The sequence below is a fragment of the Halyomorpha halys genome, unplaced genomic scaffold (genome assembly GCF_000696795.3).
Source record: "Halyomorpha halys isolate HHAL.00 unplaced genomic scaffold, Hhal_1.1 Scaffold1987.1, whole genome shotgun sequence".
NCBI lineage: Eukaryota > Metazoa > Arthropoda > Insecta > Hemiptera > Pentatomidae > Halyomorpha > Halyomorpha halys.
Window position 1 is genome coordinate 52,028 of NW_027106333.1, and position 15,795 is coordinate 67,822.

Consider the following 15,795-nt stretch of genomic DNA (forward strand, 5'->3'; position numbering starts at 1 on the left):
GGAGTGTAAAGTGAAAAAAAACAGGTAACAGGCAAACTGGTAATACCTCATTCAATTTTTACCTCATTCAGACAAATGTTTACACATACAGATCTATCATTTAATCTGAATGAAGAAAAAATTTACAAGGTAAAGTATTCCAGTTTGCTAATCATGCATATTAGTGAATTTCAATATGGTTATTTCTCTAAGCTCCATTTATTACATATGTATCTCAAACTCTTGCAATTCTCCAATAATAATAATTATATAATTGTATTCAAATATCCTAAAATTAACTGTTAATACTCCAGGATAAAGAATAAAGGATGTGAAATATCAAGAACTAAAATAAAACTTTAGTTTCATTACAAATGGTCCAATTTTAAAATAAATTTTAAAGTTAGCATTTTGACAAGTTTCCCCCATATTACTTTATATTGCTCAGGGATCTGTATAATGATATATATTATTTCTATTACGGAAATCCCTTTTTAAGCTAAAATATAGAACAAGTTAACTAAAGGAAGGTACCTAGCGTGTGTTTGTTACACGTGCTCCTCGGCCTCTGGACCCGCACTACCGTTCAGTATTGCGGGTACTGTACAGCCTGCCCCCTGTCAATTTCTAACTTCATTAGAAAATTTTTGATTAAAATTTTAAACAATTTATAATTTATAGCGAGGGCGAGAGAAATGAATAGAGAGAGGGGTAAGGAGAGAGAGAATCATATAAATAAAATCCACTTAGGGTATAAAAATCAAAACGATATTAAATTTTTGTGTATCCTGTAATTTTCAAGAGATTTATGCTAATGTGGAAAATAATTTTTAACGAAAGCAAAGTATTATCCATTATTACTTGTCATTTACGAAGTAAAGTAATAAAAATAAATATTTAATTGTTTAAATAAATTAATTTGATTCCAAGTTGTCTCAAAACACTATTTATTATTTCTTTAAATTCCCAACGTTTACAACCAACTCGTCCATCCTCAAGGACAATCTATTAAATAACAGATTTTATTATACCTTAATTTTTAATAATTTTTACAAACAATATTATCACGAATAAATATAATATAAATAAGGTATGCTTAAATATAAATTTACATCCCACATTCAATAATTTAAATAATAATTTATGTAATCATAATAAATGTTAAACAATAATTGTAAATAATTTACAAACTTTTTACAGGCTATTTTGTCAAAGCTATTATTAATTTTAGTCAAATCACCCTACGAAACAATAGGGAATCATATTAATTTATCAATAAGCTTGTGTCTAATTACCTATTTCTCACTTTTCGATTAAATGTTAAAACTTTTATTTAAACAATAAAAACCAGTCTCAAGAAAATAAAAATATTATATATAAAATAAATATTTACGGTAACAGAAAAAAGAGATATTTTTTTAAATATGAATTTTAATTTAATATTAATCCTTTGAAGTACCAAAAAGCTCATAAAACTATTTTATAAATAATGACAATTTTATGTTTTAATATCTATACATAAATATGACTATTATTATTATTATTATTTTATTTTCAGTGTTGATACTGTTTATAAAAAAAGTTGTTTATTCTGTTATATTAGTTTGTTCTAGTTTATTTTTAGTTTATCATTATATTTATCATATATTATATTTTATTATTTTAGTTCAATCTGTTATATTAGTTTATTTTCTAATATTATATATTCTGTAATATTAGCAGTGGATTGACCTTGGGTTTGGGAGACCCACCTGGGGCAAATCCAGCCTGAAAAATTATGAAAAACTACATCAACTCCTTGCACAACCTTTGGTCCAGAAACGATACTTTCTTACACTGTTCTCTACCCCCGACTCTTCTAGGGTTTTAGTGGTTGTAGGTCATAGTTCATTTTTTAAATGTTTATTTGTATTTAGTAAAAGTAGAAGATTATCTTCGTAAACTTTTAGTTGTAAAACTTAATTAGTTTAAAATATTTTACATTTTTTCTTGAGTCATATGACTCTAATAGTTTAGTAATATCCCTATTACCTAGCGTCGGTAATAGATTTCCTAGAATTGGTAGTTGACCTTTTCAGTGAAGAAGCCGTGTATCTGAGACGAGAGAATCAAAGCCTCCTTCTGCGACTGAGTAAAGTGTGGAATAGTTGCAAAGAACTTCGCTCGATGGTGGAAATCTCCAGAACACCGAACTACGATGAAAGGAACCTTTGCTCATTGCCTTGAGGAAGTTTGCAAGTTATGGAAATAACTTGAAGCGAACTTAAAAAAAAAAAAAATCAGTTCTCACTCATGTTGAATATAATTTTATGAAGCTTTATTGGCGTATTTAATTTAGCTAATAAGTAAGAAGTACACAAAATCAATTTTGTGCATAACCTATTGAGTGGAAAAAAATAATTGGTATCTTGAACATTTTGAACAGTAAAGAATTGTTAACAGATGTATCAAGAATCAATATTCTCGTACAATATAATTAGTAATGTAAAAATGAATTTTAAAAAAATTTAAATTTGAAAAATATTTTTGTAATACAGTAAAAATGTAGTTTTTATTATATAGTTGTTGCATTTTTTCTATTAAAATGTAAATACTAAACTTTGAACAGATAAATTTAAACCTAACATAATTACACTTTTTCTAATCATGAAGCTAATGTACCTGTCATGAATTATTTTACAAATACTTGTAGTTTATTTGTGGCGTTAAAAACGTCAGAGCATTTAACTATGATTATGCTGCATAGAGTGAACCAAGGTAATACTTTGTATTTTAGGTTAATGCGATAGTCAAATTAAATCTTTATTGCATAAATACAAACTGATTACGTTAAGATTTTAGTTTTAAAAATTATCACCCCCATTTTCCCCACTGTTGTTGCTACCCCTCATTTTTAAGTTTTCACCATTGTGAATTTAATAATAAAAATAAATAAACAATAGAATAAAACTTTTCATGACATGAGATTGTAAAAACGCAACAATTTACTGTTTGATGCAATGCTGAATTCCATCATGTTGGTAAAGTTATCATAAGAATGGGATAATTTGGTTTTAAACCTAAAGCAAACTGTTAAGGATGAAGTGATAAACATCAGGCCTAGCATTAAAAATTCTACTATAATACAATACTTTTAATTATACATTTTACCATATTAATTGCATAACATGATCTTGTTGTTTTTTATATTTGTGTATCATGATTCTGGTATGAGGCGTTGCATTGCAAAACCAGTCGAGTCCATTTTCTATTTTTTAATTTATTTAAATTCACTTTTGGGATTACATTATCACGAGATTAATTAATTGTAGTAATAATTAAGATTACTAATTCCATTTAAGCAATCAAATTTAATTAAACAAAATAATATATGTAGTAAAAAGTTTCATGTGCTGCTGCAGGTGCAAGGTGAAAAATGAGTTGAACTTGAAATAATTTCATATTAATGTCTTGAGAAAATAGCATATCATGTCTAGTGATGGAAGGGAAAGTAGAAAAAAATATAGACCAGAAAATTTTTGAAATAGATTGATTTACACCCCGTTGAAGATTTTAAAATTTACTCAAAATCATTTGTTTTACAATAAATTGGAGTGGAGTAAAACACGATTCTTTTTGGACTTACACTACTTTTAAAGCTCTCCCTAGACATATTGCCTCCATGTATATTGATTCAATCTCATGTTATTCTTCAGTTAGGGTACGCTCAAGATACACGTTGGTTTTTGTCAGTCTTGTGGTCGGCGCCGACCATGGCCGTATCGGTCTTCGTACAATCCTTTGTACAATAAAGGTTTATTCTTTTTCCTTTTTTTTTGGTTATATAATTAGTTCAATTATTATGGACCAGAATCCAGAGAAATCATTAAAAGTAGAGAATGAAAGTGGGTATCTGGTTCCCGTCATCCTAACCTACGCTATGAGCATTGTCAGTGAGTACTTTCCAATATTTTTCTTAGTGGATCATTAGTACTGGAGATCGCTTTAATAAGCACAGTCCATTTAAAATTTTAATTCTTATTACAGGTCATTTGAAACCGGATTGAACAAACTATTCCGGTAAACATCTGAGTCAGGCTGCTAGTGCATATATGCACGCTGGTGAATTATGGCCAGTTCCGCTTAGTATTATAAGAGTACAAAGTATTATATGAACGTCGACTGTCTGACTCAGAAAACCAGCGTGCATCTCGGACGTACCCTAACACAAGGGAACAGTGTTTTTAAGTGTCACATAAGTGTTTCAGAGTCGAACATATATAATCCAAGTACTTTAAATAATAGAAAAATATCAGATTTACTTTATCGATTCATTTTTGAAGTAAAGCCAATATATATATATTGTGAGAAAAATTATCATAATATATAAATTTTTTGGAAGGAGGGAAAATTATTTAACCTAAAATACTGTAAACTAAATAACTAAAAAATAATTTCTTTATTTAGTGCTTGATGAAGAAAATATTAAGTATTTCAAAACGCCTAACAAGCTTAAATGTAATCAATACAGGCTGGAAAGCTCAAAATGTAGTATTTATTTTTTTTAAATACACAGAAACGTTTATTTTAGAATAGGAATAGAATTATAAATGAAAATAAAATAGAATTGACCAAACTCAACAAAAATTACGAAAAATACTTTAAGAAATCGTTTTTTTTTTAAATCTTTTTTTGATCATTTATGATAAATAAACCGGCTCTCATTTACCTGTTACAACTTGATATCTCTTTTCCACCATCTTGATATCCGGAACCACTCCTCCTGTTCTTCATTCAGTTCCCTTACGTCTTCAGAAAGTCCATCCAAATAACTTAGCAAAAATTTACCAAGTTTTTCAAAATTAGAAACCAATAATACAAAGCTCTTATTTTAACTCTCGAATCAGGTAGTATGTTAAAATCCTCTCCGTTTATGAGATTATAATAATTTTTCTACATTGAGGACAGGAAACAATTTATAGATAAGATACATTTGAAATAATCGTCATTTTTGCCTAAAAGTTTTTTTGTGACTACCTTGTGAATGTATTATGAGGCCAAATTTAATTTTTTGCGGCGGACGAATAATTTTTCTCATATTTGTCTGTTTCTTAAAATTAACTTTTTCTACACACATTTTAATTCTAGCTCTCTTGTTTTACACTGGACTGTTCCAGAGACAATGGGAAAAAAATATTAGTGTATACAGTTTGGTGGCCCAATAAACAGTTCAATTTTATTTTCGATCAGTCTTTAATAAGACCTTTTTTTTTTTTTTTTTTTTTTTTTGAGGAGGAATAAAGGAATTTGAATAAATTATCAATACGTCATTTATGATAGTAAATTTGTTTCTCTAGAATAGCAAAAACAATTAATATAATTTCAAAAAATAATCTTAAAATTCAATATTTCTTCCAGATATTTGATCTATTAGTATAGGAAACCAAAAAAAATAATATTAAAAAATCTCTCCCTATTACCCAACCATAGAAGAGTAATAAATTTTAATTTTATTTCTAAAATATTTATTCAATATAAAATAATTAATTACATATATATTAAATATTTATTTAGTTGTGTATAAAAAGCAATGTGATGACTTCTGTAGTTTTCTTTTACTTCATAAAAAAAAAATTACAATTTGCCAGCGATAGGCTTGCGATGGACTATGTTTGGACAAGCTAAGTGATTTTTCCATTTGCAGGGAGGAAATGGCCCAGCTACAGAATAATATAGACTTTGTGAGTAGAAAACTAGAAGCTCCACAACACAACGAATGGCGAGGTATTCCCAAACCTCTTGAGGCAAACTGCCCACCCGCTTTGCGCTTGGAGCTACAATATTTTGATTGAACCTCCCATACAGGCAGATAAACAATGCTCCCCTTTAAATAGCTTTTACGCATTTAGATCAATTTAGTTTTTTTTCTAGTTTTTTTTTTTTTATAATTACATGTATAGAACTATTAGATCATTTAGCTGTGCACAAATTCTTTTTCAGTCACATATAAAAGGGAAATTAAAATAATATGATAAATTATAAATGATAAGTTGAGTGCAAACAAGTAATTATTTTGCAAAGTCCATGTACAATGGCGTGATTTTTTAACAATCATGAAAACGTCTAAATGGTTTCTAATGTACATATTTAGCACAAAAAAAAAGAACCAACAGCTTAAAATAATGCAACCAAGAAACACTAAGTAATATAGGTAAATACATGAGTAAGTCAAATTTAAGAAAAATGGTAAGTCAAGTCATGAGAAGTCAATGGAAAAACTTATTTAGTCAGTTGCATTCAAACATGATTTATAAACTATTTTGATATTTCTAAATACCAATAAAAAGTAAATATTAAAAATAAAGGCACAAAAGTTGTACAAATCGAACATCAGTAATACCACTGTCATTAAATCATGACCACTGTCATGATTTTCCTAAACACCACGACAGTATCAGCGGTTTTGACCGCTGGTGTTAATGTTATTAACAGCCCCTCTTGCGACAAACAAAATATACTAATCAATTATGACACTCCATATGTAATAGAAATTATTTTAACGCCACCCTCTACTCTTTAAATCAATATTAAAGCAGAATGGCTGTAAAAAAATATATAAATAGAACGAAATGAATTTTAAAGATAATATTTACAAATAGAAGTCGAAGAAATTAACTACGAAAAATTTTTTTTAATGATGAAATTATATTTAATGTGTTTTCGAAGGTTGCACAGTAAAATAAAATTTAATTAATTAATTTTTGAATCAGAAATAAGGGAACAAACTAGTGAAGCAGGCTAGTAATATTTTGTTGGATACACAATTCTATTTGTTAAGTTCCGTCATTTTAATCTTGGTGTCTGCCTCTAAAATCGTAGCTCTTGGGATAACAAGGAAAAATTTCAAGCCTGGAGCAATCGTTTTAAAGCGCATTTTGGCAGATTTACTCCATTTTGCTTACCCTATAAAATAGTGATAACCGAATATTATTCGAATTATCTTATAGACCTCACTCAGTTTACTGTATGGTTATAAAGCATGGTCTGTTTATAAAGTTTCAAGACTCTGAATCAAAAATGTATAGAACATTTGTATACAATGGACTAAAAAGCTTTTAGATAAGATCCCCCGGCACCAATACACCACTCCCAGCGTTTTCCATTGTTCAGAGCCTCCCTGAAACTCTTCGAGATGAAGACTTTTAAGGCACTTCGTCTAGGATGCCTTGTCCGCTGAAATCAAGTCGAATCTCTTCCCTCTCAGGTATTTTATGATTCACGAGAATAAAAATAAGATGTTGGGAGCTAGGTCCGTCTGTATGGTAGCTGTGGCAGTGCAAGCACGTTGAATTTGATCAAAACCTCGGTGGTGGCAATCGTCGTATGAGATGGTGTAATGTCATGGTTAAGATCCCAAACGGTTCGGATCTCATTCAGGGGTTGCTGTGGTACGGGTTTATTTACTCTCTTATTATTTGGGTACGTATTTACGTGCATCTTGTCACTTCGATTTGTTTGGGCACTCAGTGATAAACCCACGTCACAGAGAAAACGTAGGTTTGTGGAAAAGAACATTCTTGTTTAAGCTATCTTCTGTTTGAAGTACGGCCAACCTAAGCCGTCTGCCATTAGAAATTGAGAATTCATAACTCAGAATAGGTATAACCTATTATTAATTCGCAAAAGACAGAGGATAATTAAATGACATAAAATGAAAAAAATAATATATCCTAGAACTGCTTTCTTTTTTGAAGAATAGAATACAGAACATTGCTACGTTGGTTCAAATAGATCATCAGTAATAATTTGTCACATCTTACTACCTTTTATAATAAAATATATAGTTTTTCTTAGCATAATAACCAATGAAAAATACTACTATTCATATAAAAATAAAAAAACACAGTAAGCAATATAAAAATATAAATAAAAAAATAACAACATAAAAATTTAAAAATTATCAAAGTATAATTAAAAAAATTAAAACTAATTATTATTTGGGTATTTCCTGATATTTCTGATAAAGAAAGCACTAACGGTATATTTTACTATAATTTCAAACTAAGACATATATAACTAGGGCATATATATTGATAAATGCTTCACATTTCTCAAATTATAAAGGCAAAAAGACGCTTTTGAAGGGGGAGAATACGTTAAAAAGCAGCAAGATATAGTGCTCCCAATGCGTCCAAACACACTCTCAGCATAGTATCACAGCATATCATCCCTTGCTTTTCCTGGAGGCGTATTGCCGTCAATGATGTGCTCATCTAGCAGCTGGCGAACGCCTGATCATAATGAAGTTCACGCGGAACTTTCTCATTACAAGGAGGTATATAGGTTTATATGACTTGCAAAGCTGGTTTCTGCAGTTGTCTCCCTTGTAGGGTTCTTTGAATGGGAATCTTCCTACTTTTAGGTAAGGAACCCCTTTCAAGGCACCTTGGCGTGTTTCACTAGCTCTTCCACGCCATTATCCTGAGACCGATCATCTCTGGGGTACGTCATCTCTGGAGGAACCTCTGTTTTCGACACACCTCCAGTTTTATACATGTACTCATTACGAAGTTTCTTTGTTTTTGTTTAGTGGTGCCAAACTTCATTGGTCATCAACGCCATTTATATCCCATTTAATTTTGATTATATTCGTTTAATTTTATTTATTTTTTAATTTGATTATTTTTTTTTCTTCTGTTCAATGTTATATTTTTGTCAGTAAATTTTGTGATTTTAGAAACTGAAACACAAATTCTATTGTTTTATCATTGTCTCCGAGAGTTTTTGGAATATCTGGATTTAGTCCTAAGCTATTGAGGTGTGGTGTGAAATATGGGCATTTTTGGAAAATATGGCTTATTTTCAGATTATTGTTGCATTACTGGCAGTTCGGAGGCGTTTCTTTTGAAATAAGATAGGAGTGGGTGAGCCTCGTGTGAGCTATTCTCAGCCTGGTCAGTACAACCTCCTCTCTACGGCATTTGCGACTGGAGTACCCCAGGGCTTGACATCCTTCTTAATAATTTTCAATTTACTCATTGGGCTTTCGTTCCACAAATATTGCCATTTATCTTTGACTTCATTTCCAAGAGGTTAGCTCATTTCTGATGGAGTTAAAATGGCTTTACCCCATCCAGGAAGCGCGAGTGCTTCTCTTGCAGCGTGATCAGCTAGTTCATTCCCTGCGATTCCTACATTGCTTGGAACCCAAATAAATGTAACTGACATGCCCATATTGTGGAAAGTGTTTAAGTAAAAATAGATGCAGGAAATTGACATACGGGAGGTTGTCTACGAGGTACCACGTTAATACTATGGTGGGGGGTCGTGGGACCACAACAGAAATAAAAGTCAACTCCCCAGGGCAGATTTGAACCGGCGCCGCCGCAGTTCCCAGGTTGCAAAGACCTGTGCCTCTACTCCCTGAGCTACAGACCTTTTGCACACTCTATGTGCTCTATATTCACCAGTCCTATCATCGACGATCGTTCTTTGCAACATACTACTTAAGTCCCCCATCGTTTCTGTGAGTTACATGTTCCTTGACGGTACCGTGAGAATATATTGTCTCCTTGGTGGCTGGAGCTCTTCTCACATCTGAGTGTCCAGTCAGAATGTTTCTAACCATTGTCTACGAGACCAGAGTTACATCAACAATACAGTCCACACCCTTGATCCAGAGAAGGTAGTGGAGGGTTATAATTAATTAATAGTCTGTTCGATAGTATTCCCAGACTATTTATTAGAAGTTGATATTCGGTATAATTTTTAGTAATTACATACTATTTCGTTCAGACCATTAGTTGGTTTTTAGTTCAGACCATTTTTAACTTGACGGCATACAGTGACTCATATTTATGGGAATTCATGCTCCACCAGAACTGTAAAGGATCCAATGGAGTTCATTTATCCATTTTGAGCGATAAGTCGACAGTTATGTTCCAATAATTACAATAAAATAGTAACGATATAATAATAACCTGATGAGTTATAAGCCACAACTGGTCTGAATTTAATAATACATACTTGACTTCCCAGTTTTTAAATTCATAAAATTTTATAAATTTATTACTTGTCCAGTAAATACAAGACAATAAATCGTAAAAAAATATACTAAAAACACAATTCACAAGTTATAATAAATACTTTTGTACTTTGAACACAATTTAAACTAAATACTTTTCAAGTTAGAATGACGTGATAAACAATTAATAATTGGAACAACAATAAACGAAACAGCAATGGATAAAATAAAACGAGAATCCCAATGGTATTTGTTGAGGGACATATGAACCTAACATTAGCGTCATTGGAAACAAACATCGGCAAATTTAAGAATAATCGAACTAATTAGTTATTCATTCCAACATCAGCCAATTCTCTATTTAAATTTTTACAATGTAAAATACGCTGAAACGGATAAAGTTTAAAAATGTAATATTTAAATAAGTTAAAGTCTTGAAAACCGTTTTCATTATCGTTTTATAGATATGATATTGAAGTAATCATTACGACAGTAAAACTGAGTATCAATGGTTTTATTGTGGGTTCAATTGTTTAACTTAAGCCAACTGAAAATGAGGATCAACTAAATCCATAGTTTGAGGAACAAGGAAGTTTAGAAAACTTTAGTGACCTAATTTCTAAGGTTGCTTAAGTGGAAAGTTGCAATGCGACGCCACTTTACTTTCCATACATTTCCTCACATAATATGTAATTATATGCTTTAAAATCATCAAACTATTGTTTATTTCTATTTTTGTCACATAATTATTGTTATTCCAACTATTTCCCATCAAGGGACAACGAGACGATCTTAAACATCATTGAAAACCACCCTTAATCAACACTAATAATTTCTAATAAATGGATAGTTAATGGAAATGCATTAGGTGTACTTCCAATAACTAATTCTTAGCTAAACTGTCCCTAGTCACTGAGGAGAAACGGGCGAACATTGACCAACAAACTGGGAACCGACTTCTCGGTTATTCTCCCGTCAATCCATCCATCTATCAAGTTCTTAGGCGTCTATTTCGAAGTTTCTATCCCCCAATAATTTTGTTGGTATAAGAACTGTTGTTTAAAAGAGCAAAATCTGCCTTAATAGCACGGGCGATTAACATTAAAAGTGTTTTTGTTTTTACCGTCCCCGCGTAGTAACGTATGTCCGCTTCGATGGCAGGGATTTGCAGGATGACATTGTCTTGGGCTTCGTATTTGACACGAACTTAGCCAACGAAACCGTCTCAACGGTAAGGCCCTCTCTCATTTTTCTTTTTTCAACAGGTTCAGTGGATTTTTTCTTATAACAGGGATCAGCAAAATAATCAATAAAAAAAAACAGCTATCCATTTACAAATGCATATGTGATGCGGATGTAAGACATGAAAGCCATAAACAAGATTTCAAATGGACGTTGAACCAATTAAGTATTGCCTAGCGTTATTAGTTAAGTTTCGAATTATGTCGGATTTACCCTCCGAACATAAAAGGCAGTGGTACTAATAAAGTTCATTACATCGCTCACTTGCACAGGCTTGGTCCCTTCCGCGGATAACTTCTTTACTTTTTTCCTCCCAAATTTAAATCTTTACCTTACTTTGTACCCTATTTAAATAAACCTAAACCTAGAGTTTGCATAAATAGAATCGATTAAATTTGATGAGCTGCTGATTAAAACTTAAACCTACCTGGTAGGTTCCCGTCTCAAAGTTACCACGTGAAAGTGATACAAGTTTGCAAAAGGGACTTAATATTATGGCACGCCACTCTTCTGGCCATGAGCCCTTAATGTAATGATAATAAATGGATAATGTTGCAAATCAAGTGGATAATCAAATTATCAGGTTTGAACCTGATTCCAGATAGATCTAAAAAAAATTTAGATTCTGTTTTATTGTTAATAAGTTCATAGGAACGGAGTTTAAACTTAAATACTTATTGACTGAAAATTTCACCTAGAAAATACAGATTAGTTAATCAGATTTTTTTTTCTAGGCAAAATTTAGATGCTTTATCGCATGCTTACTTTTTTATGCTTACTTCTTAAATGTCTTTCATTTGTTCACAGGAGAAGTAGATGGAATATACATACTTATTCTAAATTATTAATTTTCCATTTAAAATTTTTATTTAACAATGTGAAAATTTAACTTAAAAAATTGATAATGTAGTGTTAATGACAAAAGAGAATTGTATTATAAGAAAAAGAAAATTGTATAAACAGAATTATATGAAATTGTAATAATAGATCGTAATCATTTAAATATAAAACTTTCAATTTAATGTATGTTTATTTCTGCTTTATTTAATAAGGTATTAAAAAAAGCAATTTCGGAGGTCAATTAAATATGGTTCTACTTTTCTTTAAATTGAAACTCATATCACAGTGACTGTTTCTTACAGATGATGACAGACTGCAAAATTACAAAGATGAGAATGGCACCGATTTAGAAATAAACAGTAGAAAGGAAAATGAAACCTCTGGCCCATCTAGAGGGCCCACGGAACAAAGCTTTCACAAAACAGCTAATGAAAAAGTCGAAAATTTAATGGGGGAAAAGCAACTTCACAATATGCAGGGAACAAATAATTTTCAGCAAAGAGTCTTCCAAGGTTATAAACAAAATAATGAAAATAATACATTATATCCTCAAGAAGTTTATAAAGATAACAAAGACCAAGACTTACAGAAAGAGCAACCTCATCAGGAGAATTCAGTAAAGCAATATGGTGATGAGCCCAACTATAATAAAGATCAAACTGGAGAATACAAACATGATACCTACGATCAAACAGCTTCAGAAGCGTACAACCAAGGGCAGGAATATGATCAAAGTAATGCTGAGAAGTATAACCAAGGGCAGGAATATGATCAAAGTGGCAAAGTAGAATACGATCAAGGGCAAGAATATGATCAAAGTGTCAAGCCAGGATACAATCAAGATCAAAAATATGATCAATCCGACAAGGTAGAGTACGATCAAGGGCAAGAATATGATCAAAGTGTCAAGGTAGGATACAATCAAGGGCAGGAATATGATCAAAGTGGCAATGTAGGATACAATCAAGGCCAAGGATATGATCAAGGAACTGAAGGTGAATACAGCCAAGGGCAAGAGTATGATGGAAGAGCAGGAGACAATTATAATCAAGGAGAAAAATACGATCAACAAGAAATGGAAGGGTACCAAGGAGAGGTGTACAGTCAGGGAGCTAAAGGTTACGAGCATGGCCAGGAATACATTCAGCCCGGTGGAGAGAATCCGGTGTTTCAGGGGAGTAATGAAGGATACGGTCAAGGACAACCCTATGACCAACAAGGAGAGGTTGCCTATGACCAAAATCAATTATACGAGCAGCAAGACGCCAATTACACCCAAGATCAAGGATATGATGGCACAGCTGAGTATAGCCACGATCAGGCGTACGATCAAACAGGGGCAGAACAGTACGATCAGAACCAAGGTTATAGCCAGGTTGAAGGTGAAGGGTACAATCAAGGCCAGGAGTATGAAGGCACAGGTGAAACATATCCTTCTGAGGTAAACTACCAGCCGGACCCTACGAACCAGGCATATGTAGAAGGAGATAGGAGTAACTATGGATCGGAAGGTTACATTTATGAAGAAAAAAAATAGAAACCTAACTGCCAGATTGTCAATTCAACAATAGCTACGCTAAGTTTATACTAGAAAATGATATTAATATTATTATGGAGCTCAGTAGTAATAAAGATTGTTAGAAAACAATTAGAAGCAATTTATTCTCTCCTGTGTATTTATATACTCAATGGTGATAGCAATGGCTATTAGATAGCCTAAAATAACTTCATGGCTAAGGAGATTCCATTTAAAAGTAATTTACAAATACTATGATTAGTTATTAAAAATCTATAATAGATTTATTATTTTAGAAATTATGGGCATTTTCTTCAACTTAAGGACATGTACAACTAAAGCAGTTTTTAACAGTAAATTGCTGTAATAAATACTTATAAAGCCTATGAGAAATACTTTATTGGCATGCCAATCCGGCCCATGAAGATTAACAATGGACCATTCTCTCTCTTCCCCCCAAAAGGGGAGTTAATAGGTAAGTTCCCTGATTCCTGATATTGCTGAGGGACAGTGGTCAGTATATCACTATCTCAGCCTGACTAGTATTAGGCCTTTATTTTATAATAATCATTTTTCTTAATCATGTCTCTTCTAACTTGGAGCAACATGAGAAGCTGATATGTAGAACTGGATCCATAATCCTTAATCACTTACCAGCTGGTTGCGTCTATTCCAGCCCATTTCTCTCTTTCTGAATGCCTCCTTGACTGCACCATTCAGTGTTTGTTGGCATTCTCTTGACCTTCTTCCATCGGCTCTGCTTATTTTGGCTATTATTTCCTCCCTTGTTCTCTTTCTTCTTTTTCTGCAGTCCTTCTTCTGTTATATATACAACCGGTTTCACTCCAAGGTTACTTCCTAGTATATTCCTGACTTTATTTCTTCGTATTTTTCCCTTTATCCTCTTTTGGTACCTCATTTCCATTGCTTGGATTCGGCTTTGGTGTCTTAAAGTAATAGTAAAGGACTCACTGTAAGAAGTCAGTAATTGGATAAAGGTAGTCTTAAATCCTATTTTTTACCAGAACCTCTTTGCAAAGCTGTCTCATTACAAAGGACTTGTGTAGTCCTTTGTGGCCTGAATCTGTATTGTTCTTCTAGCACTACATTAATGATTATCCTAAGCTGCTTTCCAAGGATTTTAGCTTGCATGGTACTCATTTCTTATTTATTGGGATTACAACTGACATTTCCCAATCCTTGGAAACTTCTTTTGTTTTCCCCTCGAAAAAAATCTAAGGGAGCAGTTAACAGGAAAGTTTCTTGATTCCTGATAATGCAGAATATTCAGGGAGTCCACCATGCTTTCCACATAAGGATGACAAAGCTTCGTTCAGAGTTTCCAAGGATGATAGCAAATATTGTTTATAGGTGTGACTGAGTATTAAGATGAAATTATTTTTATTTTCTTTATCTTGTGCTTATTTTATGTATTATTGTACTATTCCAGTTATTTTTACAGTTGTAATATCTCTTTATTATTGTTACTGCTATCTATTTTTTTCTTCATCATTTTGTTCAGTATATATAGTATGAATGAACACTTAGAGCTCCAATACCCATTGCTCTTGATTGTGGCCACTCACAAGATAATCTAGTAATTTGTAGACATTTTTATAAGTATTCATAGTACTTACAACGGAGTAAAAAAGTTCTTTCAAGTTGGTTAAGACACTAGCTATAGTTAGCTGGAAGATAAATATTTTATTCAAAAAGTCTACCTAAGCTCTATACAACCCAGAGCGAGAATTATTTCTCCATGCCACCATGAAATAAATATTGACTGATTCAGATGAAAAAAAAACAATAAGCAAAGTAAATAATTAATTTTCATTTTTTTTTCCTTAAACCGTAACACGATACATGGATACAATTATTTGTCAACTTTTTATATCGAATCATATGTTCAATATGATGCATTTATTAATGAACTTTTTTATTTATTTATATTGAAATAGATTACACAACCTACAAGAAACAAATAAATTAATTTAGAAGACCATAATGTAAGACAAATAAGAATTGCTATGGGTTACTCAGATCTACCTGTCGCACTGAGGACTGTAAATCTGTTATATAAAAAAATTAAGTCAAGTATTTTTATTTTATCCATAGATTTATAGCTTTCACCTTGATAAAGTGATTTATTAATAATTTTTCTATTCCTGTATAAGCTATCAATAAAGCTTCTATAATATATTATTAATCAATTCTT

General features: G+C 31.8%; 1 protein-coding gene across 3 annotated transcripts in view; it reads left to right on the top strand.

Annotated features, from left to right (window-relative positions):
• LOC106690948 (serologically defined colon cancer antigen 8) overlaps positions 1 to 13,696 on the top strand; it is a 52,094-nt gene extending 38,398 nt beyond the window's left edge. For all 3 annotated transcript variants that reach the window (XM_014436555.3, XM_014436556.3, XM_014436557.3), the window contains 2 exons: positions 5,663 to 5,742; positions 12,367 to 13,696. In XM_014436555.3, coding sequence (XP_014292041.1) covers positions 5,663 to 5,742; positions 12,367 to 13,601 — 1,315 coding nt within the window. In that variant the 3' untranslated portion in view covers positions 13,602 to 13,696. The remainder of the gene's footprint in view (positions 1 to 5,662; positions 5,743 to 12,366) is intronic.
• The last annotated feature ends 2,099 nt before the right edge of the window (positions 13,697 to 15,795 follow it).